The 25,871-nt window shown below is 40.4% G+C and overlaps 1 protein-coding gene across 2 annotated transcripts in view; it reads left to right on the top strand.

Annotated features, from left to right (window-relative positions):
- RELN (reelin) overlaps positions 1 to 25,871 on the top strand; it is a 278,635-nt gene that overhangs the window by 150,706 nt on the left and 102,058 nt on the right. For both annotated transcript variants that reach the window (XM_038155700.1, XM_038155699.1), the window contains exons 10-14: positions 707 to 947; positions 13,730 to 13,875; positions 17,827 to 17,978; positions 20,218 to 20,330; positions 21,900 to 22,108. In XM_038155700.1, the coding sequence (XP_038011628.1) occupies positions 707 to 947; positions 13,730 to 13,875; positions 17,827 to 17,978; positions 20,218 to 20,330; positions 21,900 to 22,108 (861 nt within the window). The remainder of the gene's footprint in view (positions 1 to 706; positions 948 to 13,729; positions 13,876 to 17,826; positions 17,979 to 20,217; positions 20,331 to 21,899; positions 22,109 to 25,871) is intronic.

The following is a 25,871-nucleotide window of genomic DNA, read 5'->3' as shown; positions in this document are numbered from 1 at the left end:
GCCCTGATCATTGCCTAATAATAATGCTCCAGGTCTGACTCTCCATCCCCCACTCTGTATTTTCAGCAACAAGAGAGAGGACAAAAGGATTGTTTCTTCTGTAGTGTTCTTGAAGCAGAACATGGAAAGAAACACAACCTGGCCATCCCCATGCACAGAATTATCCTGACAGCAGGGGTGTGGGATTGGAAGGACATGTTTGTCAGAGAAAATTCCTAGCTTTTCTCTCCAACCATTCTGCTCCATCCAAATCTTGAGATTGAGACATCAGAGTCAGCAGATTCTTTTTATGAAGCAAAAAATCAAATTCTTTGAGACCAGTTTTTCTAACGATCTTCCTTAACATTTTTTTTGGCCATTCCTGCAAAATACCTGACAATACTCAGTCACCATCTGTGACCAGCACTGAGCATGGGCGTGGTCCTGCTCTATCCTCCTGCTCTCCAAACATCTGCACTGATCTGTGGTTTATTGCCTTAGCTGGCACTCTCTTTGAAGCCAGGTTGCCTGTTTGGGCTGGATGTGCCCTGCCTGGCACAGTGGGACTCTGCCTCAGGGCAGGTATTTTCTGATCTCCATAGAAGCTTTATCAGCATACAAGGGATGTTAGTACAACCATGTCACACCTAGTAAATGTGTTAATTGAGGGGAAAGTGTTCCTCACTATGGCTTAAAATTGGTCTAATTCCCTATCCTTGTTTTTCAGTGCCCCTTCCAACATCAGCACAATCATCCACATCTTGTACCTTCCTGAAGATGCTAAAGGGGAGAACATCCATTTTCAGTGGAAACAGGATTATGTTCTGGCTGGTGATGTGTATGAAGCCTGTTGGGCATTGGACAACGTCCTGATCATAAATGCTGCTCATAGAAAAGTTGTGTTAGAAGATAATCTGGATCCTGTGGACACTGGCAACTGGCTTTTCTTCCCTGGGGCCACAGTTAAGGTTAGTCTGATTCTCCATGGCATAATGTTATTATTACTCTTGTAAGTAGAAGAAGACAGTAACATCTAATGAAACTGTGATCATAAGGGTGTTCAGGCAACTCCATCTGCTTCTAGCATTGGGCTCTTTTTAGGCTTTGTTTTCACCCTTTCTCTATCCCATCGGGGCTCTCTAAAACAATGCAACTTTTCTGCCATGACCAAAACCAAATGACATTTATACTGTCATGTCAAAGATCATGGAACAGAAAATGGAAAACAGCTTCCTTTTAGCAAAACAGTGCAATATTTTTGAAACAAATTCAAGTTTTTCTGTTAGATATTTTAAATACCTGCTTTTTAAACTTGGTTTTGTTCAGCTACAGCTACTCACTTCACAAATCATCCCAAAAAAGTAAGGTTTCCCACTTTTTCTGTCTGTGAATGTCCCATCTCCACTGCAGCACAAATTTGGGTAGCGGCTGCTCTTTAAGATTCTCTTTTCCAGTATGATCCTGTTTTGCTATGTGAGACACAGCAAGGCCAAGATCCGTTCTACCTTGAGAAAAACTCTAAGGAGCCCAACAAGATCTCTGTGCACAGAGTACCTTCACATGCAGATTTGTTCAATATCTGGAAAACAGTCGCATTTTTGCTGTCTATGTTTCAAGGCAGACAGAAGTTCAACAGCTGATGATTTTCTGGTTTCATCCTATTTTCATTCACAAAAGCAGTTTTGATGTCAGGGTTCATTTATGATGCTGTTAATGGTTTTGGCAATTGCACAGGAAACAGATGTTGAATACTGAGGGCAGTAAGAGTTTGGTTTTGGCCTCATCTTTTTCCCACAGAACCTGATACAAATGGGTTCAAGTTAATAGTTTCAGACATAAATATTCCCACTAATCTACTAATCACTAATCATAGTGCCATTTTATTAACTCTTTTTTACTTCAGCAAGGTCATTTAAACTACATTGGCAAAGTTTTTACACAGGATTTTAGAATCAAATAATGTCCTGCATATTTAATGAATATTATGTGATTGGTTAACACTTGTTCTGTTGTCAGTCTTATCTCTGGATTTTGAAATCCAGCCCACATATGTGAAGGTGTGCAAGAAAAGCAAGGGTTAATGTACCACAGGCACTGTTACTTTTCTCAGTTGTCCAAGCCTAAACCCTGCTTGCTCTTTCTGAAACAAGAGATGTATAAACAACATCTAAACTTCAGCAAATAAGCCTATTTTTTTGTTGCTGTTTATGATTTTTTTTTGTTTGGTTGTAGAGGTTATTTTGGGGCTTGTTTAGTTAAACCCAGCTAGTTTGTGCCAATACACAGCTAGGCATTCATGAAAGACAAAGGATTTAAACCTGGAGATTACTGAGAGTTTCTAGACAGAAATCCCATCAAGGTTTAGCCTTGTATGTGACATGAGTGAGGTTTCACCAACCTGCTGTCTCTCCAAACTCATCTTCTCTTTTAGGTGCAAGTGAAATGTGCAAATGCCTGTTTTCAGCTGACCTCTGACTGTGTGTAGCCACTTACACCAGGTTGGGGCTATGTGTAAGACTGTGCTGTAGGCACGCTGGATGAAGGCTATGTGTGAGGCAGGCCTTTAATTCTTCATGGGACCATGCAGTGTGTCTGTATTGTCACCAGAGCACTCCTTCACCCATTTCATTTTTAGCTCTTGCTGCAGTCTTCCTCAGATTTTCAGGAACAATCTTGCCAAATATAATTTGAACAGATTTTGCAATGTGAATTTCATGTTATGTCAAAAGTAAGATTATAAATTGGGTCAAGATTTACATCAGATCAGCATAAAACCTGTCGTAGCATTCTAACACCAAGAAAATTTTTTTTTACTTTTTTGCTTTTCATATTTGGAATATTATATAAATTTTACAAAATCTTTTATTATTTTCTTTAAAATACCTCTAATCTCAGTTCACCACAAACATAATATTTTGTATAAGTAGAAAGGTAAGAATCCTTGTAGATTGTGCTAATGACATTAATATGGCATAGAGGAAGGTTTTAGGAGATTTCTCTATCATAGCCAAAGTCACTGGCATACAGAATAATATCTGAGAAACCCTAACAGTGTTACAGGGGTAGCTTCCATCACAGATAATTCTAGTTCCCTTTTTTCTACAAGTCTTTTTGCTTCCCAGACAAGAAGAACTTGATAAATAGTCCTGATCTTTGTTCATAAAGTCTGTACAGCAATTCAAATTTTTTTCTTTACATTTTTACTAAGGGATCAGCAAATTGTGGTCTCATAGCTGTCTGCAGCTTCCTCACAAGGGGAGCAGAGGGGCAGGCACTGATCTCCTCTCTGGTGGCCAGTGACAAGGTCTGAGGGAATGACACAAAGCTGTGTCAGGGGAGATGTAGGCCGGCTATGAGGAAAAGGTTCTTCCCCCAGAGGGTGGTTGGGCTCTGAACAGGCTTCCCAGGGCAGGGATCACAGCACCAGCCTGACAGCTCAAGCGTTTGAACAATACTCTCAGGCATGTGGTGAAATCCTTGGGATGTCCTGGGCAGGCCAAAAGTTGGATTCCAATAGTGTCAGTGAGTACCTTCCAACTCAGGATATTCTGTGATTCTATGAAGTTTCACTGCTGCCTCCTGCTACCTTATCTAACTCTCACCTATGTGCCTAAAGTTCCCATACTCACTGTCATGATGCTGAACTTCATTCCAATCCCACAAGACCTTTTCTCTGATACCCAAGCCTGTTTGTGCCATACAAGTTTCAATTCAATTCAATTCAATTCAATTCAATTCATATCTTCCCATCCTCTCTCAATTAATATTTTAGAAAAACTAGCCTTAAAAATATTTCTTGAGGATCTAACATGTAAGATTAGGCCATTAGACCACTCTCTGTCCTTGACTGCAAATGACACAGCAGAGTGTGCATCCACCTAGGCAGATGCTCCCCTCACAGAGGAGTGGTGTCATCCTTGCTGCCTACTGAGTCCCTGGCTCATCTTTGAGGGTACATCCCTTCAAGATAACGCCATTGGAGTGGACAGTGAGAGTATCACTGGGAAATTCGCAGCAATGTGTTCACTCACTCCAGTTTGGTGGGTTTGGATGCTGTGTTCTCAATAAACACTGTGGGAACTTTCCTGTGCCCAGCTTGGGAAGAAGTTTCTCCTCCTCTCCCAGTCTGCTTGAGCTTGGCCCAGGGATTTCCTTGCATGTCCTGTTGCTCTCAGGAGCAGTTGCTACTCGTTTGAGAGCACATGGCTGGTTGCAGACGCAGCTGGACCTGGCGACTGAAATAGGATGCAAGCTGAGAGATAAGCCATTGAGCTTGTGTGTTTTGGTTCCAAAGAAGAGAGAAAAAGGCAAGACAGAGGCTGTTAGCAAGGCCAAGCAACCCTTAGGAGATTAATTGGATCCACTGGAACGTGTTTATCTGTGTCGGGCTGTGTAGAAGGGTGTTGAACAGGATAAATTCCTGACTGGGTTTCAATATTTCCAGTGACAGCTCTGAGCATGAGCATGGCCTCACAACTGAGCATGATTAGGATGATGCTCTGGTGGTTGCTAAATGCATGGAAGAATGCTGTACTTCTGTCAATAATGCTCCTTGGAGCTCTACTCTATGGAAAAGAAAACTGATTTCAGCTTTCATTGGGCACTTCATATATATTGTATATTTGACCAGAAATTGCTGAGCTTTGAGGTACAATATTTGCAAGTTCTTTTGTTTTCTCTGATTGCCCTAGTCCAAAATTGGTTGTGCAAGCTGTAAAACTAATTTTGAGAAGGGAGACAACCTCAGTAGTCTTAGAGTTTTTATTTCTGCTGTGCTTTGATTACACAAAAAGAACACTGAGACCAAACCACTGTCTCTGGAATTTTTCCACACTGGGAAAGAGCAGTATGGATCATTACAGACACCAGGGGGACAATGTATCTGGCCGTGGTGTGTTAACCCAGTGACACTTACCATCTTTGAGAAAAGTCAAGTTGCAGAATTGCTGATTCACAGTAGTTGCAGCCACCCTTCGTCTGGGGGCTGGAGGTTGCCATTCAGCTGGAGAGCTTGGTTTGTTTGGTCTGCAGGGTTTGGGGACTACATCTGAGGCTGTTGGTGCCATGCTCTGCGTGTGCAGCCTGGCATGGGATGGGGCAATGGGGGCAGGTGTGTGCCAGCCTCACTGAGCAGGATGGGTTTAAGACTAGGGAATGGCAACTGATCCATCTTATTTACTACTGTGGGCATGACCAATAAACCCTGAAAATATTCCAATCCCAGTATCCTGATTCAGTAAGCCGTTTAAATAGCAGGTCATCACCATTCAGCTCATTTTCATTTCCCAGATATGCATGCCAGTGTAGCAGAAGGGAAAGTTGCATGAGAAAAGTCACTAACACTCAGAAAAATATGCTGAAAATACGTGTAAAACACTGTGACCTTTTACCACACCCTGAGCAGAGCAGGGCTGTGCACATCCCAGATCTGCAAGTCCTTCCTGAACCTGCCTTGCTGTGTGTTTCTGGGCAGAGGAGACATGCACACAGGCCTGGGAATTTGGCAAAAAGAAAGGCTGATTTAGCTATTTGATCCTCCCTCATTCCAGAGTAGATTTACAAATGTCTAAATGCTGTGTTAATTAGTGGAATGGCTTTGCATAGTCTTCCTAAACAAATATCCTAATCCATAAATATATTTTTTGGGTTTGTGTGTGCTAAAATAAACAAGATTTTTTTTTCTTTTCTTTTGCTTTTAAATTCTTGCTTTAAAAAGTGTTCAGGTATTCATTTTATGAATCAGTTCAAATGTATTTGTTTGGAGAAGAGTAATATTCTATGTATGCCAGTGTGAAAATGTCAGACTGAAATTGCTATGACCTTATATTGGTCAAAATTACAAAGAGATAAATCTTCTGACAAGATTCCTTTGTGTTTTGAATAAGATATATCAAGGCAATATTTGGTCTGTGGGCCAAACCAGCCTTCTAGCCAGCTGCTTTGCCTCGCAGGAGCCCTTATCCACCACATCTTCCTGGGAAGAGATGGGCAGACTTCCTGCACCTCATCTGAGAGACATTCCTGCTTCTCTGTGGGTGGGAGGAGAAGTGTGAGAGAAGAGGAGACTTAAAGAGAGCAGTGCAGGGTGCACAAAACCCATCTACCAGCTGTCTTTAGATTGTGGCCATTCTGAGCTGTGCCCATGAGGAGGTATTTGTGTCCTAGCCCATGGATGGAATTGCTCTTGCCTTTTTTTTTTTTTTTTTTTGCAAATAAAAAGACTTGTAATTAAAATAATAATACTTAGATGCAATGTCTAGGAGTTCATTAGACCTGACAGGTGGTTGGCTGTAGTGCTGTGAGTCATTTGGGCAGCTGAGAATCGATGTTGGGCAGCAATGCTGAACCTACACCTTTCTCCATGCCAGTTCCCTGTGGCTTGGAAGTGTTGGGAGGGATGGCAGGGAGCCAGCATCAGCTCTAAGCTGGTGTCCAAGCACAGGGGGTCTTTCCTGCCTCCTAGAAGGAAAGAATTTGATCTTCACAGGTCACTGTAAGATGCACATCAATAAAAATAACACAAATTGACCCATTAGATGCCAAAGAGTAGAAACAACTTTGCTTGATTCTTTCTCAGTCTGATTTTACAGTGGTGTAAAGGCACACCATTGCTTTCAGAAGTGCAGATAATGCTCAGTGCAGAGTGCTCCAAACATCAGTAGTTCCCAGAGCATGGAGGAATAGCTCAGATCATGACAGTTAAATGACTCATTAAGGAAATCGCTCATCGCCAGAGCGATCAGTGTTGTACAAACATCATGAAATGTCCTAGAAAACTAAGAACCATACAAATCATATGAATCCCTCATAAACAGGCAACGTGTTTTGAGCATTAGCCTTTGAATAACAGTCTATAATTGGAAATGATGAGTGAAAACACACTTTATGAAATGTTTCTTGCTACATCACAGGACAAGTTTCATCCCATTGTTTTGGAAAGGGAAAGTGCACTATAACCCTCTGTGCTCCTGGCCTGCTTGTGCAGCCAAGGTTTTTGTTCTGTAGCCTACATTAAATGATGTAAAAATGTATTACATGGGAAAGACTAAAGCTCTGTTTTTCTCATGGGAAGGTGTTCTAATCACATTGTGTTCTTTACTTTGGTTAGAGAAGGAATTTCAGGCCAGGAGCATTAGCAGGCAAATTCACAGAATTTAGAATTTGAAGTTGTCCCTAAATTCTGTAACCGTACCTTTGCTGACTGACACATTGCACACCAAGTATGATTTTATCAAGACTTAATCTTTCCTTTTACCTGCTATCGTGTCAAAATTTTAAAATTTCTAAAACCTGCATGACTCATTTCCAGAAAGACACAATATCTAATTTACAGCTCCATTTACAATGCTGCTTCAATTAATTTTCTTCATCTTTCTTCTTGTTCCTCTGCTTCTCATATCTCATCTGTTTGCATTGCCTAGATTTTAATTAAAAAACCTCTCCTCTCTAAGGAGCAATCTGAAGTGGCAAAAATAATCACTTAAAATATTGCAGTCATTAAAAAATTGGCTGCGGTCAAAGCCACGCATTTTCAATTTGCCGACAAATGATATTTTCGTTTCTTTTTAAAGTGCATTTTGTATTTGAATAGCATACGCCAGCCAGCCTGGCTATCAGAGATGCTCCTCCAGCTGGGTGGGCTGCGTGACAACTCCTTAATGGGGGAAATTGATGGCCCTCTGCTTGTGTAGAGGTGAAGGCATACTGGGCAGATTTCTTTCCATCTGCCGTCAGCCCTTTGCAAGCTGGCACTGCCCAAATGCCCAACACATTCATTCCAAGGCAAGAAATGTCGCCAAAAAATAAATTGTGAGGCTACAGCTGTCTGAAAGAATCATCAGGGCCATTAGGCCCAGGGGAGATAATATGGAGAAGAGCATCAGTGTTCGTCACTGATAAAAAAGCTAATTAAATGATGGTAAAGATGACTGTGAATGCTTTAAAGGCATAGAGGTGAACAACATTTTCATGGGAGTGCAGGAATGAACCTCAGGAAGATGATATGCAAGACCTCAGCCAAAAATCTGTTACACTGAGGAATTTCACACTAGTGTTTCCTGTTGATGCTTTGCCGAATGGCACAGTTGTATCATTTAGTTGCCCTCTGTTCCACTCTCCAAGTAAAGAAATCCCATACTGTAAAGCCAAGAGGTATTTATTGATTCACAAGTTTGACTGGAACAACAGGGACAGAAACTGGCTTGGATGAACTTCAGCGCTTCTGTTTACATTCCTAATATTTGTCTTTTGAGTTTCTAAAAATCTTCAGGGCTGTGTCCTTAGCTGCAACTGTGACAGAGGCTGATCTGGTTGAGGCTTGTGCTGCTTCCCATTGCAGGGTGAGCTGGAGATCTCCAGATCCCTCTGGCCAAGAGGTCATGCTGAGGGTAGCTGATGTCTCCTTGTGTGGTGTTTGCATGCAAGTCTTTAGAAATATGGGGATTGTTCAGACATGTTACAGGATGAGGATCCCAGATCTCACCTGGAGCCCTTATTTAGTTATGAAACCTTGCAGAGATCCAGTTGTAAAGGGCCTGCTTCACCAAATCTGACTTTCCTGCTTTTGCTGACCAATGAGCAGTCATAATTTAAACAATTCTGCATCTCATATGACCAAGAGGCTTTCCTAAAAGAACCTAAAATCTAAGAAGTGTAGTGTAGGATGAAGAGCTTGGCAGGCTCTTGACAAAAATTTGATTTTAAAACTATGCATTGGGCTCTCTCCCATTAACTAATGTCTTCATAATGTGTTGTAGAAATCTCATATGAATTAGTAAGACTTGCTGGGTCTTACAGACAATCTGGCTAAGAACTATACTGGGAAACTGGAAATATTCACAGACAACAGCAATTTTAGAGTGAAAATGTATTTTTTGTAGTTGTCGTACCAATATAGCATCAAAGAGTCCTTATCAAGGCATGTACCATTGCTGCCTCTCCAGACACAAACCCAAAAGACAGCCTGTGTCCCAGGACATTGCCATCCATTGATAAAACAGGGAATAGGCTGGGGTTGGGAACCTGTGGGAGTAAAAGGAAATGCTCATCCTGGTCATCAGTGCACTCTTCAGTGTAATCATTGATAAGGCTTGCTGAAAAGAGCACTAAAGAAGTATCTGAAGGAAATCATGTGGGCATTTGACAAGAGCAGTGGGGAGAATGGGCAGGGGCGTGCAAGTTTGGTTGTCTCACCAGCACATGTAGTGACAAGCATTGACAGTCAAGGAAAAGTGGCCCACAAGATGGGGCATAGGGGAAATGGTGGAGGCAGGTGAGGACAAGCCATGCAGGGACTTGAAAACGGGGGAAAAGCAGTGATACCATAATTATCCAGTAGAAAATGTTCATAAACACAGCAAATTCAGAGTGAAGAATAGATTGAAAGTAAATCCAAGAATATTAAGATTCATGAATACATCTAGCCAATTTTCATTGTGCCCTATTCTTGCAGAGCAATAGCTTAACAATTACAGTGAGTGAATAAGGTAGTGCCAGACTAAATTAAAATATTTGTTGGTTTTTTTGGGTTTTGTTCTCTTGGGATCACCACAGTCCCTGAGCAGAACCTGGCTTCTTTCCATTTGGCAACAGGCAGGGCTTGTTTATTTAGGAACACAACAGTTTACTTATGTCAGGCTGATAGTCCCATTCCAGTTGCAAGCAATGGGCAGCAGCAACTGTTGTGAAGAGGCTTCATTCAAGTGCCTGTGTCTTATGTTCTATTATGTATGTGATCTGGGAGTAAACTTGGCTAAGTTATGTTTATCAGATTTGTCAAAGAACTTATTCTCTAAATTAACTTTTCCTTTCAAATCAGTTAACATTTCGGTGTTGCAATTTGCACAAGGACACACTAAATGTTCCACATGCATTTAATCCCCTTTAAACAAAATTGAATGGTGCTTTCGTTCTGGACCTACAGCTGATGCTTCCATGGTAACAAGGGCAAATATCCTACAAGGGGCTTTCATTTGGCCCTTTTAGTTACAAATTTTGCATAGCAAGGTAATTTCCTCTTATTTTATAGATTATTTAAATGTAAATTAAAATTAAACCGAGAACAAATTTAATTTGGAGATCATAAAAGAGGACCCTGAGACTATGTAATACCAGGATCTCCAGTTTAGGGAGAGCTTAATCCAGATAGTTTTAAAACTCATTATGTGTACATTCCACATTTTTTTACCTTTTGAGAATAACAAAATAAGCACTTGTGAAATTCAGTCCTTAATACTGGAAGTGTGTAGACTTCCACTGCAAGTGTAAAGCCTTTAATTTGGGAAAGAGATAACACAATATGTAAATTGTACTTAAGGGTTTTTTTTCCTAAAGACTTGAATTCACATCTTGGGTTGAACCCAAGAGAAAATGAGTCTGATCGTTTCAATTCTGTCTTTAATCTGTTCAAGCCCTCTGCAAACCCACAAAATAATCCAACATATTCAGCAGCCTCCTGGATACTGAACAAGACTGACAAGGTAGCTGGGGGCAATGCTGGTGAGGGACCATCTCCTACAGAGCTTCTTTTGCTCCTGGAAAATTTAACTGAGTGCTCTTTGAGGATTTTCTTCCCTCAGCAGCTGATCAGGTAAAAAAAAAGAGCAGTAAAAGCAGTGACAGATAGTGACTGCTTAGAAATCTAAAAGAAAAAAATCTGAGGTTATACAGGCAGGTGGGAGAGAATAAGATCATGAGTGAAAAAGCCCCAGCCCTGGCTTGGGCAGCGAGGCTCAGCTCATGGAGCTCATCCTCATCTTCTTCTCTGCTTGGCCAGCTCAGCTCAGCTCATGGAGCTCATCCTCCTCTTTCTCCCATGGGCAGGTGTGTCCCAGGTCCTGATTGATGGCACTGGGGCAAAGCCATACAAGAAAATGGTGGCACTCGCTCAGAACTTCTTTAAAATCCATTCCTGTGTTTAGAGCACATTTCTCTTGCTCACTCTTTTTAAAGGCCATGAAGATCACGAGCTTCTATTACATGTTTCACAGGTATTTAGAATAACAGGGGAGTTAAACCCCAGACTGAACTTCTCTTCTGCATAGCTGCTTCACATGAGCCAAAGCTGACAGGAGCAGATTGTGATTTGAGCCATACGTTGTGTGGTTTGTTAACACATAAAATATGCATAAAATACATATTCATAGATACTATGGAGCTGTGCATAAATGCAGAAATATAGCTTTATAGAAATAATTAAATAAATTATGATTTTGAGCTTTCATAAAGTGTTTATGATACACCACTGTATAAATAATTATTTATGCCCCCCTTGCCAAACTGCCCATTTATTTATCTTGACATCCTAAATGAAAACTCCATTCCACAAATATTCTGCTAGACAGCAGAAGGATGTACAAATATTAAAAGATAATGGGGTTGTATCTGATTTATGTTTATTTTAATAGATGGTTTTCATCAGGCAAGAGATTACTAATTACATACCCACTATCAAATGCATACTTACATATAACTTAGCACCTGAGATATAAGTTGCTCTTATAGAGGATTTTCCAATGCTTGTATGTAATTCTAATATCTATCTCAGCAGGATCTATTTAGATATTAGTTTCCTGAGATGAAGGTTTATGTATAAATTTGAATAACGTTTTAGCCTTAATATTTAATTTAGTGTATTTATTTGTCTGCCTGCAGATAATAAGAGTTTTGTGGCAGATTGATTGACAGATAAAGGATACTTCATTTGTGTTGAGCAAATGAAGAAAATAATGTAAATCAAGAAGCACAACAAAGAAATTATTCTTAAAATTCTGATGTTAGCAATGCTGATGAGTGTGAAGGTTAAAATCAGTAAACAAAAGCAATTTCTCAGTCCATTATAAATAACTGCATAGTACAACTGCTGTTTTTCAAAGAGAAGATATAAAACTGTCTCATTAATTTCTGCTAGTTATAATATATTTGATGTGTAAATTATTCTGCCTTTTCAATGGCATATATGGTGTACTGTGTGTATGCTGCATTAACAGACCAAGGAGAAAGGAGATTTGTGACAAAATCTATTTAATTTCTGTGATAAATTATCAACACTTCAGGATTTTTCTATTGTTTTGACCTTTCTTTGGGAAAAAACCACTTTAACAGCAATTCGTTTATTTTAGCAGTTGAAACAGTCTTTAAGTTTTTACAATGTGTTTTATTTTTATGTGATATTTAGTCTGTGTTAATAAACATAGAGCTGTTGTCATTCCAGTACAGAACAGGAACTCTCTATACAAAAATCAGACTGCAAGTACTCACAGTTTTTTCTAACAATGTGTAGGCACCTCTAGAAATATAAATATTATGTTCCTTTATATAAATTAATTGCTGAGGTATTGACAACCATAGTTTAAAATCATCAATAAAAGAATTTCAATTGTCACTTTATTACATTAATAAGGTGTTATAGAATATGACAAAATGTGTTATTTTGTACTTTACTTGTAAAAACCCTTAGACAAAGATATACTGAGCAGTTTTCATTTCTTTCTCTTTGTGAAGAAAAATCTAATTATTCCCTTATGTGACACTACCATGACCTTTTTAAGTGCAGAAGATGTGATTGTCATATTTTCCCTTGGTGTATTATGAAGGGGTTCAGAGACAAGAGGGCACTGCATAGACAATACTGAAAAGGTCAATGCAATTTGGCATTATTGTATCTCTTTTTTAAATACTGAGATGTTGTAAGAATGCAGTATTATTCTAATTAATAGTTCCTTAATTCAGCTTCCAATTTTAAGGAGCAAGATCACACACAGACACACAGACATGAATAAAAGAAATGTTTGAGAGTATTATTAGTTTTATCAGTATTTTTTGTAATATGAAAAATTCAAAAAACTGCAAAGTGCTCTGTTTGCATTGACAAGATAGATCTTCTGTAGAAGCTTCTAGTACCTGTTTCTGCCTCACAGATTTGGCAGACTGCCATTTTATCAGACACACAAAAAGGCAAAAGTAGGATGGGAGAAAGAAGAAAATCTATATTTTAACCCCCTTGTGCACCTCACAGGCAGCTCCTTCCAGGCCAGCATTCCTGGAGAGTTCCGGTGGTCGTGGCATGTTGGGGGAGACACATGGCACCATTTGATGTTGGTGAGGCAGTATGTGCAGAAATGCAGTAGGAAAAGCAGCCACTGGGTCTGGGAGCAGCCTCAGGACCCCTGGGATTGCTCTACCACAAGAGCTCGTTGCCTCTAGAGCTATTTGTTATGCAATAACATTTGCTAAATACAGCAAATACAGCCTTTTCAGCCATCCACTTGGGACCCAAAGTTTACTGTATGGCAATGAATAGCAATTTCACACACAAATACCTCTTTCAGCAAAAATTCAAACACAGAGATCTGCAATGTTTCAGCACAAAACTCTTACACCTACAAAATCTCCGTAGCAATATTTGATGTACTATTGAAGTTATTTGCAGACAGAATTGTGTGTGGGCCAGACATAAGGGTGATGCTTTAAAACAGAAATAAACACCCAGAGATGTGGTACATGACTTCTCAGTGCAAACACAGTTTTACCATGGTCTGTAGTGGGTTCGTAGAGAAGCAGGTACAAGATTAGGACACAGTAATTATTGGGGCACGGCAGGAAAGATACAAGATAACCATCTGGTTTTTATTTCGTTTCTGGCATCAGTGAGTGCTTCGATAAAGCACAGCTCACACTGAGATCTGACAATGTGTGAACACTGTACCAACCCAAGGTAACCTCAGCTCCCATGTGCTCCTTCTGCCCACAGCACAGCTGCCAGTCCGATGGGAACTCCATCTACTTCCATGGGACAGAGGGCAGCGAGTTCAATTTCGCCACCACCCGGGACGTGGACCTCTCCATGGAGGATGCCCAGGAGCAGTGGGCAGAAGAGTTTGAGAACCAGCCCAAAGGGTGAGTGTCCCCAACCAGAGCAGGGCCCTGCACGGTGAGCAGCATCGCTCCAGGGATGAGGAAACAGAATAAAAAGGGAATTGCATTTTATCTTTGCTGTGTAATCGGGGAAGATTTTGACTAGGATAAATAGCAATACGGTAAATAGCACATGGCTGCAGATTTTAAAAAGAAACAAGTCCAAGAAGTCCAGGGGGAACAGTTTGTCTCTGGACCATCCTGTTACCACTGTTTTTAAATGAAAAAATTGTGCTTGTGACTAACGTAGCCATTCTAAAGAAACATGTGACAGTGATCCGGTTTTTTTTTAATTCACACCAGAGTGTTGTTAACAAGCTCATATTCATGCGATATCAAATTCCTTGAGAAATTCATCCACTCTGGATCAATGCTGTGAGCGAGAGAAAGCTCCTATTTATGCAGATGCCTGTAGGTGCTGGAGGAGGAAGAGGAGGAGAAGGTGGAGGCAGGAAATCTGAAGCAGCAGTATGTTCTCATCTAGCATCACCAAGAGCACAGCCATAGCTGCTGGGCAAGAGCTCAGGGTCTGGCTGATAATTTACTATTTCTATTTTAAAGATACACTTTGTGATTCAAAGGGTCCTTGTAAAGCCATATCCAGCAGGGACTGCTGCAAGGATGCAGAAAATAAACAAAACTGTCTAGGACAACAATATTACTACTCTTACCAAAACGTGAGTGAGATAAAGAAGCTTCATTTTATATACCTCATTGTATAAATTCTGACAAAAAGAAAATAACCTCAGTAGGGTTTTGATTCTTTTCTATTAAAAAAAATAAAAATCATTAGTGGCTGTAACCCCAGGGCAATGAGAAACATACACTGCTAATTTATGGGTCTCCACTGAATGTTGATTTTAACCTACAAAGTACTTCAGATCATTAGCAACTGATTCAAATGCTGCCTATGCTGTGCTGAAAGCAAAGAGCACCTTTTAAGAAATACATGTCCTGTGGACACATACCTGTATTTGTGGTTTACAGAAAAATATTCACCATGAGCTCTGTCCAAGTTCAAATAATCAACCAATGGCGGCAGGTGCTGCTTCAGACAAAGGGAAGAAAATGAGCTCGTGTGTGTTATGTTCTAAGTGACCATGTGGGATACCTTTGAGATGTGTTCTCCTTCTTTTTTCCATCCTGAAAAAAACAGGATGGGAGGGCTATCTGTGGTCATCTGCCCTGTCTGTAGATCTTCTCTACACAACTGGGTGTTTAGTTAAGATAAGTTGGGCGACTTGCAACCTAGGTTAGCAAATGTACAGTTCCTTCTGAATTAGGAAAATGTCACTTTCCCTGTCACAGGGTGCCTGGTTCCAGCTGCAGGTGGCAAGGGAGGGTGCAGCCCTCCTTCAATTCTGTCATTCTGTGTCCCAGCAGCCAGGTCCTGATCTGCCCTCGCTCTGCCAGCCCAAGGCCTCATGACCTTTTTCCTATTTTTTTCTTTGGAAATTTTACTCTATATTAGAAACTTCCTTCTTTCTATTGTTCTATAAGAATGGAGATTTAAATTGCATGCTGCCATAAATAAACACTGAACTTGGGTGATGTTATGGACTACATCCTAATCATATAAAATTGCCACCACTACTGTTCCTCTTTTCAACATTCCTCTGGAACTTGTGTTGGAACCTGTACATAAATGCAAATACATGTGAGTTTCCTTAATCACTTCTTAGAGAAATATGCTATTAAATGCTATTTAAACTATATATGAAATACAGTTTTACTGTAATCAGTCACAGAACACTGTATACCTGAGAGAGAGCTTGCAGGAAGTTCTCAGGCACTGCTTTGTCACGTCACCTGGAGCCTGACAGCTCTCAAGGGGAAGGCAAAAGCATCCCTCATAAGGGAGAGCAAAAGGAAGCTCAGGTATAGGGATCACCACCACTTTCCTCTGCACCAAATGCTCTTGGAGATGAGGGCAGAGGGAATCATCACTGTTTTTAATAAGCAGTTGGTCGGGATTTTTTGCATGTACCACCTAAAGTGGGCGGCTATGTGGATGGGGCTTGCCGTTGTAAGAACCACACATATTTCCACTGTCATTCTGCTTCTCTTTACTTGCATGAATTAGAGCCTGATCCTAAAAGTGAACAGATCCCCACATCAGGCTGCCTAGCAGGCACACTCTTGCTTTAGACCTCCATGTTCAGTTGGTCTAGTTTAGGTCCATAAATCACCTGTTATGTAAAGAAGTTTTCCAAGAGTTATGTGAAGGATAAATTAGTTCAAATGTAAATGTTAAATCATGCCATCACCCAGGATCCTTCTCCATTTTCCTTACTGGCAGAGTGTTGATGTACTTCTATTAAAGTGCCTTTAAAAACAAAAAAGTAGAATTCTCTGGTTTTCATTTCTGATGCTGCCTAAAAGGAAACATCCCTGGAAGCATCCATGATCTGCATCATTCATGACCCCGAGCTGTTTTGTGGGTCACTACAGAGTGTTTTAATTGAGCTAAATAGAGCATACAAAAGATCAATGGAGCATTGTGAGATTTTTTTTTGTGTAAGTTGAAGCAGGCACAACTGTTAAATTCCGTACTTGCCTTCAACCCGGGAGACCCATTTTCAAAATTGTGTTTTTATATTGCACATTATATTGCACATTAGCTTTAAAAAATCTTCACAATAGAATTAGGGTTAGATTAAACTGTGCTTCCATTAAAATATTTATATTTATATCATAAAGCTTTTCAGTGATGTTAAACTCACTAATTCCTGTGTAAATGACTGACAGGTTTAAAGCAGGATTTCCAAACGGGCATGTCACCAGTCTGTCACAGCTTAGGTCCGTGGGGAAACTGGCAGCTTTTAAGAAGATCCTAGAAATGCATTTTGAAGTCATTGGAATGGTTAAACTAATAAATAGACTGTTTAGTTCTTGTAATGACAATTTTTGAAATTGTGATATGGCACATCCCTGCTAGAGATTGTCTCTGGGGTAAGCAGACAGGAAAAGACTTTGCCTCCCACAAAGGTTTCTGAACTTCCATGTTTTCTCATTCCTCCTGAATCATGCTGGATAGTTAAATGTTTGGATTATCAGGATTTAGTCATTCTAAATAATTTCATTGTTTTATCGCCTTATAATTATTAAATAATTAATTATGAATTAGGACTTCAACATGAATAATAATAATGTATCAGACCAAAATAATGCACAAGTTTTCAACGCTTTCCAGTATTTCAAAACATTTTGATTGAGTTTTGAAGTAACCATCACTTTCATGATGAAAATGTATTTTCAATGTAAAATATTTAATTGGAAAATTCTGCAACAGCTCTTTTAATTATCACTGAATAAAAATAAGATAAAATGCTGTACAGAAACACTGAGAAAGATCATATCATCACATATTAGAGACACAGCAGTCTTTTTTCATACTCTGTTCATGTGTTAGTTAAAAACTGTTACCCTAATGCTCAAAAAGATGAAAAGAGAGCATTTTCAGCTATTACCTACATATTCAATATTTGTATAGCAGATATGGTGGACATGTGCCTTTTCAAGTTTCATTGATCTATAAATCTTTTATTATGCAAAATTAATCAGAATGCATTTATATTTTAAACATTTTAGCACCAGAAAAAAAAATGAAGATGGTAGAACAATACAACGCTACATATTTGGTAGCAGCATTCATTAAAAGCCTCATTTTTTTATTAATTCATGCATTTCTGCCAAATTCTTTTAAATATTTATATTAACTTTGCCTTCATTGAATCAACTGAGTTTAAAAGCTAATATTGAATATGTAAGTAATGGCATAGGGATGAGATTTGAAACACTGTGATTTTTTTGTCCTCTGTAAGAGTAGAAACAGCTAATTTCATTAGTACCTATGAACCCTATGGCATGTTTTGTATGAGTTTATCAGCAGTGTTCTGCTGCACCTTCTCCACCTATCATTGGCCTCTGCAGGTGGGACATCCTTGGAGCTGTCATTGGTACTGAGTGTGGAACCCTGGAATCTGGCTCAGCTGTGGTATTTCTCAGAGATGGAGAAAGAAAAATATGTACTCCATACATGGACACCACAGGTTATGGGAACTTGAGATTTTATTTCAGTATGGGTGAGTATAAATTACTAATGTAGTACAAGATGAGAAGTATGTGAGATTTGCTTATGCAGTGCTCCACAGTTGAACAATTCTCATATGGAGAAGCATCTTCTGGTCTTGTACACACTGATTTCACTCAGTGCCCCTTAATCCATACTTAGAAGACATGGTGATATCTTTTTCATCTTTAGAGGTTTCACAGGTTCCTCTCAAATCCTCCTGTAGTCATGTCCATGTAGACCCTGGTGCTAATCCATCAGAGTCCAGAGAGTTGCACATGAGGATGACATGGGAGTAGCATAGAGGTAGGGTGGCCTTCCATGGTGAACCCATGGAATAGTTTCACCTCAAAAGCTCTTACTCCATTCCTAAAGTCCTAAATATGTTAACATGTTGGCCCAGGGTGAGATTCACACGGAGTGTGCTATGGTCTGGGAGGAGATGTGTTCTACATGTGGCATCCCTCATGAAAAGCACTGCTGTGGTGTTAGCATCATCTGTGGCCCTTCCTTACTGGACCTTCCTTACTGGGGCAAAATACAGCATCAGCCATTTACCAGGGCTGAGAAAGCAGCCAAGAGCCAGCCTGTCCTGTCACTTCCCCTCCCCACTGCTGTTGTCAGTGCAACTGCACTAGTTTGATGTTGCAACAGAGCAGAATCACCATGAACATGGTAGTTAATGCTCACAGTATTTTTCCAGAACTTTTATTTTGCACAGAAAGGAAGTTCTGTGAGGTTATTCTCTCAACACCATGTCTAGAGAAAGTGAGGATTTTTTGCTTAAAAGAGAATAATAGAATAATAAAGGAGGAAGCAGAGAATAAACCTGTGACCTTCACAAGCAACCTTCTGTAGCAACAAGAAAAAAACACACTTTATTTAATGAGGGGAAGACCTCATGTTGTTTTCCTAAATTGTTGCACATCTCCTCTGTGTTACATGAATTATGAATTAAGCACAGGAAAAAGAGGATGCTTTTTCTCATTTCTTCCAAGCATTACAACACCTGCAAGAGAAACAGGAAAGAAATTTTGTCAACCTTCTGAACTTAGGGGAGAAGTTGTCAGCAGATGCAGACACAGAGGATAGCAGGATATTGTTTGGAAAATGTATTCTCTGTGTATTTTTTTATTAAATAAATAATTGTTTGAACATTCAGGTAAGGAGAATATTTGAAAGGACAAATGGATGTTCCTTATTACAGTATAAAACACATTAGAGATGTACATCTTATCCAGTTCTCTGGACTGCTTCTAGTTTATTACAAGGACTGGCTGCCTGTAGCAAAAAAAAAAAAAAAAAAGCAGAGAAAGTGTTCCAATATGTGCAATCTTTCTGTGCAATCTACTCTGCAGTCTTTTCAAAGAAGCTTCCTCATTCTGTTTTTATTTCTATTTTGAGATTTTTTTAATACCTGGAGTAACCATTCTATACCGGGAAATAATTAATTAATCATTCCTGTTTCAAATAGAGAAATTTTGTTTTAAAAGCTTCTTTTCCATAATACCAAAGTTGTGTGATGATGTTCATCTTGTAACTATAATGCAGAACATAATGCTCATATTTGCCAATACATCTGCTCTTTCACAGAAGCTTAGTGAGTATTTTGGGTTCTACTGCTAGGAAGATATTTCAAATGCTACCCTGTTCCACTTGGGCAAGCATACCACACATGTTTTGTGTGGTACAATAGATTCCATCCAGCCAGCCATCCCCATTAGGGTATGGTGTAGACAGAAGAAGGAGCAGCACAACAAATAAGGTACACAGCAGTCTTCCTCACTTCCTACTTATAAGAATTTCTCAGCTGCCCAACTATCAGCCAAGAAGTGTTTAAGATACTGTTAGGTACCTACATGTGTGACTGCATGGAGTGTGAGCAGTAAATAGCAGTTTACTGATGAGAATTCAACAGCAGAGCATTTCTATGTAAATAGGATTTAAAGCACACAGATAGAAGTATTGCTTGAGGCACAGCATTTTCTATTTAAGTTGTTTTGATAAGCTGATTAAAAGAGGTACTTGAGGTTTTCGTAATCGTCAACCCCCTTGATCTCTGCCATGGTGTATCTGATCAAACAGTTCCTATACACTGTGTCCTTAGGGATGGTGTTCTTTTGTTTCAGATCCCAAGTTAAATAGCATCTGACTGTAATTATTTTCATAATTAAGGCTGCATATATGATTCCACATTCCAATAACAAGGGCTTCAATTAATTTTTTTTTTCACTCAAATCTGTGTTGTACAGGGGGATCTTGTGATTCTGGAGAATCCCATGAAAATGATGTCATACTGTATGCCAAGATTGAAGGCAGGAGGGAACACATACCTCTTGATACCCTGACCTATGCTGCTTACAAGGTAAAATGTCTTAAAGCAGGTGGATGGGAATGGACAGATATTCTCTTTTCAAGCCATCACAGGAATATTGTGCAGTGAATTCCACAGGGACACTCAAAATTCCCAAACACATAAATCATGTGCAGACCTGGGAGCAGTCGGGCATTTTTTGCAGCACAGCTCTGCAGTTACTGGTGGTCACTCCAGCCCCAGAGAGGACCGTGCAGTGTTGGCTGGGGCTGGGGAAACAGGCAGGAAAGCAATGGGCAAAAACTGTCAGTTAGCTGAAAACCTCAGTGATAACAGCTCCTCACAAAAGATTACTCCTGTTTCCACTCAAGCCCATTCTAGGCAGTGTGATGCTGAGGAGCAGGGTCCTGAGAGGGTCATTCCTGGTGGGATCAGGGGCTGGGAGAAGGTCTGCAGTGGTGAGGACTCAGCCATGGGAGGCAGCTGCTGGCAGAGTGCTCAGGCAGCATCTCCTCTGCCCAAAGTGCAGCCACCTTCCAGTCACATCCACCACCCTCAGGAGGACAATAAAGACCTTAAACTTGCATTCAGAATCCTTCCTGTCTAGGGCAAAGAAGCACTTAGACCATGTCTACCCTGAATAATCTGGCCCTGAGTTCTCCTTATTCTGCTGCTGTAAAACAGGCAAAATTTGGTATTTCACACCTGTGCACATAGATGAGCTAGATATTGAAATACAGTGTGCTTACATAGTCTGAGGGAAGTTTGATGGTAAAGATGCTGCTGATTTCAAGCACAGATGTGTGTGCATTTTGTCTTTAACTTTAGCACTTAGAAACCAAATGTTTACAATAGTGTTTGGCCTGAGTTCGATTGAGTCACTTGCATTGTTTCATTGTGCATGGCTTCCCTCCTCGCCTGCTTCTGTGTGAAAGACAGGGCAGAACTTTTGTAAAACTAAGGAAACTGTAATTGTAAAATAATAAAATATTAATTAGGGAACTTGGGGAGAGATAGGATCTGAAATTACATGGAATTCATTGTGGAGGTTTTTTAAAACAAGCAGTTTTAAGGCTGACATCCTCTTTTGACATAATAAAGTTCTAATTACATTGCTTTAGGACAAAGGCTAAGCTTTGTGAGGCAGTGCTTTCATTTATTTCAGCAGCATAACATCCTCCCCACTTATGCCTGTGAACTCCTGCTGTTGCTCCATTCTCACGTATGCAGAGTAGACATGTCACCCCCCTGCCTGAGCTTCTGTGAGCTCTAAGGCTCCACGACAATCACCTTGCCTTCCCAGCTGAAGCAGACAACATACACTTGCCCCTCTCAGAACACAGAAGGTGCAGTCTTTTCTTCTGTGCCTTTACAACCAAACATTCCCATCCCTCTGGAATGATAAGCATCGCTGGTACTCAGGGTGCTAACACCTACCCACATAATAGTAAAAGATTTTATTTGGGATCGTGTGTGGAAAAAAGTGGCAAAAAAAGTTGACAAAATGAATCAAGGAGAGAGAACACCACATTTGATTCAGCTTCAGAGTTGCTTTTTTATTTTAAATGGTACGTTGTGACCTTTTAAACTTATTTACACTTCATTTAATTTCTTTTGAAGGTGCCATCTTTGGTTTCTGTTGTCATTAGTCCAGACCTGCAGACTCCTGCAACCAAATTTTGCCTGAAGCAAAAGAGTCACCAAGGCCACAACAGGAATGTCTGGGCTGTGGATTACTTCCACGTCCTTCCCGTGCTCCCTTCCTCGGTGACTCACATGATCCAGTTTTCCATCAATTTGGGTTGTGGAACTTACCAACCTGGTAACAGGTAAAACTGGAGGGATCATTCTTTTGGTCATCAGCTTTCTAGTATATTTTTGTCTATAGAATCTATATAAGCATTTGTAAATCTTTTTTCAGAAGAAGGGATCCCATTAATAATGACAAATAAAAGCTGCTCAAAAGCTAACGTTTCTCCTGATCTTTACAGGCCCAGATTTATGTTCTCACGAGCAATAAAGAGTCATTTAATAGCTTTCCAGGTCAAAACTTGCTTTTCTTAGCCCATTATTCTGAAATACGCTCATGATTTCAGAGTGACTTTTGCTTCAGTTTCTAATGGGTATGAGATTTACTCCTTAATGCTGTGTAAGGAGGAAAGCATTAAAGGCAGCAGCAGAAACTTGCCCTGCTGGCCTCTCTGAGATTATTGATGCCACAAGCATATCTAATTCTAGTAAGACTGATGATAAATGACCCTGCATCATGTGATGGTCCTCACATGACCATCAGTGTGAGGAGCTCACTGTCTGTAGGCTGATCACAGAACACTTTTTCTGGCTTTACTTCTTTTGGACATTCAGTGTGAATTTTTCCATGGGAAAAGGGAAAGACGGGAATCATTTTAGGCTCCATGTTTTATAGAATCATAGAAATGTTGGTTAGAAGGGACTTATACAAGTTATCTGGTGAAACCTGCTGCTGCAGGATGGATTGTTACTGGACAGGTCAGACATGGCTCTGCCTATCCATGACTTGAAAAATCTTCATGGATGGACAGTGTGCTACCTCACCTGCTCAAGTGAAAAAGTGTTTCCTAATGTACAATACAAAACTATGAAACCATGTCTTTGTGATTATTGTCCTTTGTAATGTGCCTGACACTACTGAGGAGAGTTTGACTCCGGTTTCCTTGTGAGTGCCCTCTGCACCACCACAGGATGCTATAGCTCACCCCTCCTCACCAGGCTGAGCAAGCCAGCTCCTCAGCCCATCCCAGCTTGGTGCTCAAAACCATGGACATCTTGCCCATCCTTTACTCTGCTCTCAAAATTCTTAATATCCTTCTTCAAATGGAGAACCCAAAACTAAACTGCCTGCTGTTCCTCTTCCATTATATACATATGAGAATATTTATCTTGATTTTTTTATGAGCTTTAAGTTATTTTATATTTTGCAGAGTTGAGAGTTTAAAGTAAGAGACTATGAGTGCTTTTATCTGTGTCCCATGGCATCTACTTCCAGCTGGAAAGAGCTGCATTAGCACTGACAGTTCTTGTACCCATGCAGGGTAACAGAATTCAAGGGGAAGCAAAAATCAAGGCACTGCACTTATATTTGATAGGAAGAGAAGGCAGCAGCATTTTCCTACATGGAAAGTGAAAACTTTGCTCATAAACACTCCTAGCCAGTAAACATGTTATGTAAAGTCTCTGTCTCAATATGTTTTCTGATAGTGATTAGTATATATTTTGAAAGATTAATATTCTTCCTTCTATTTCTGAACGAGAAGTGAGCTTCTTCATAACTAAAGGAGCATTAGGTCACCATTTTTCCTGTTTGTATTTCCCAAATACGGCAGCATTTGGGAATGCTCCCAGTCTGCAGCATTATTCATAATGTTTTCATTACTGCAAATGTGAGAGACTCGTGCTGGATATAAGAAGTAAATATGACCCTCTAAGGTATCTCTACAGCTAAACCTGAAATAAATTAGTCAAAACCTCCATAAACTGTTTTAATAGACACAATATCACAGTGATGGTACATTTAAATAAAGTAATATTGTCAGCAAATTATCACAAAAATAAAATTAAGAATCCAATAATTTAATATTGAGGAGATTGTCGTGGTTTGAGAGGAAGTGGGTTTTTGGGAGGTGGTAGTGGTCAAACCAATAGGTGCCCAGATGTGAATATTGGCACCTGGTTTGACCATTGAGGATATGGATCCGCCTCTGAGAACACAGGGGTTAAAAGCGAGGAGCTCCCAGGGGATCGTCCTCTTTTGGTTCCGGTCGGAGGAGAGTTCAGACCTCCCCTGCCCAGCTTCGGGCTGGGCGGGGGAGGGGAAAGCCATGCGGCCGAGAGAGGTGGGCCGGAGCCTTGGGCAGAGACGGGAGATGATGGAAGGTTGGAAGAACTCAGAGAGGTGGCGGGCAGCCCCCCCCCCCCTCCTCGAGAGAGAGAGGGAAAGAGAGAGGTGCCAGTGCTATCTTGAACTTGATAAGCACCGGCCTGGCCGAGGAAGAGAAGGGGGGGGGGGGGGGGCCACAAGAGAAGAGTGCCCGATGAGCTAGTGTGGGAGTTCGAGATAAGCAGAGACTGTGATTTTAACCCTTCTGTGAGACGATGGAAAACCTTGCAAATGCTGATCCTCCGAGAGCTGAGGGAGGAGAGAAACGGATAAGAAGGAATGCGCAAGTGTGATGCAGAGTTGTGCAAGTGAAGAAGGACTGGGAGAAGTTGAGAAAATCTTAGGTGGAGGAGATGATGGAGTGGCTTTTGGCTGGACTTTTCTTGTATAGCCATGGATAGAACCTTTCCTGTAATACAGAGACTGCATTTTAGGGGGAGGCGGCGCCAAAGGAGTGATGTGAGCGGAGACGACAGGTGATGAAATGATGGTGAGACCCCTCGGCCCCAGGGGGTGAAATATTGGGGGGGACTGGTGTCCCAAAAAGGTGAGAGACTGTCGTTCTCTTCTGGAACTGGGCAAGGCATCCTTGAAAGGGGAAACCCTAAAAGCAGCTCTGGTCCATGTGCAGTGGTGAGAGCACTGAACATGGAAGGAAGAAGTCACGACGTGTAGTTGCTGAGTGACGGGGATTTACCTGTGGTGGCACAAGGAGGGCTCCTTCTCTCCTTGATGAAATGAGAAGTGATTGTCGGAAGGGTGGAGATGGACTGAGTTGATTATCTGAAGGGTGATGGACTGGATTAAGATCTAAGGTTTTGTGATATTCTGTAAGAATTGAGTGGGGGGAGGAGAAATGTTTGAAAGGTTTCCATTCTGCTCTGTGTGTTAATTTTATTGTAGTTCTATGATAATAAAGTTTTTTTCTGTCTTGTTCACAAGTGGAGGCCTGCTTTGCTCTGTCTCTGATCGCATCTCACAGCAGACACCGGGGAAGAATGGGTTTTCATGGGGGCACTGGCATTGGGCCAGCGTCAAACCATGACAAGATGAATTATGAATTTTATAATGTTCCATTACTTAAAATAAAAAATAATATTATGAGCTAATTCTTATGGAGGAAATTACAGGAATAATTCAGTAAAATACTAAATCTGTTGTAAATCAATCACTTTCTATATTACTTTCTCAAGGTCTTTAGAGTGTAGGGCATCTCAGGATTTCCTTATACTCATAGGTTGTAAACAATTTGGGGTTTTTTTAACTCAGGAAAGAGGCAGCCTATGCATGAACAGCTAGTGGCCTTTTGCCACCTTCTGCAGATGTCATCGTTAGCAGCTGGCAATTATAGGTGTCCTGTGCTCACACAATGCTGTCTAGCTCTGATTAATCCAAGGTTTCTCCTCATATCTGAAGCTATTTCAATATGAAATATGAAATATAAAAGTAATGCAGTTATTTTAACATCAGCAGCATAAAAACACTGGCTAGATGGTGGACCAACAAGAACTCTATGTTTAGGCAATCCTCAGTCTAAAAGCCTTTGGGGTTTTAAATACTCATGAAGCCTTGTCTCACATTTGCATTTGCAGGGTTTTTTATATTCAAATTCTGCTTAAAATTATTTCTTGTTTCCTCATCAGTTATCAGAAATAGCGGATTTGGTGGTTTCTCAA

The sequence above is a fragment of the Motacilla alba genome, chromosome 1A (genome assembly GCF_015832195.1).
Source record: "Motacilla alba alba isolate MOTALB_02 chromosome 1A, Motacilla_alba_V1.0_pri, whole genome shotgun sequence".
Taxonomy (NCBI): Eukaryota; Metazoa; Chordata; class Aves; order Passeriformes; family Motacillidae; genus Motacilla; species Motacilla alba.
This window is presented reverse-complemented; position numbering and strand designations above follow the sequence as displayed.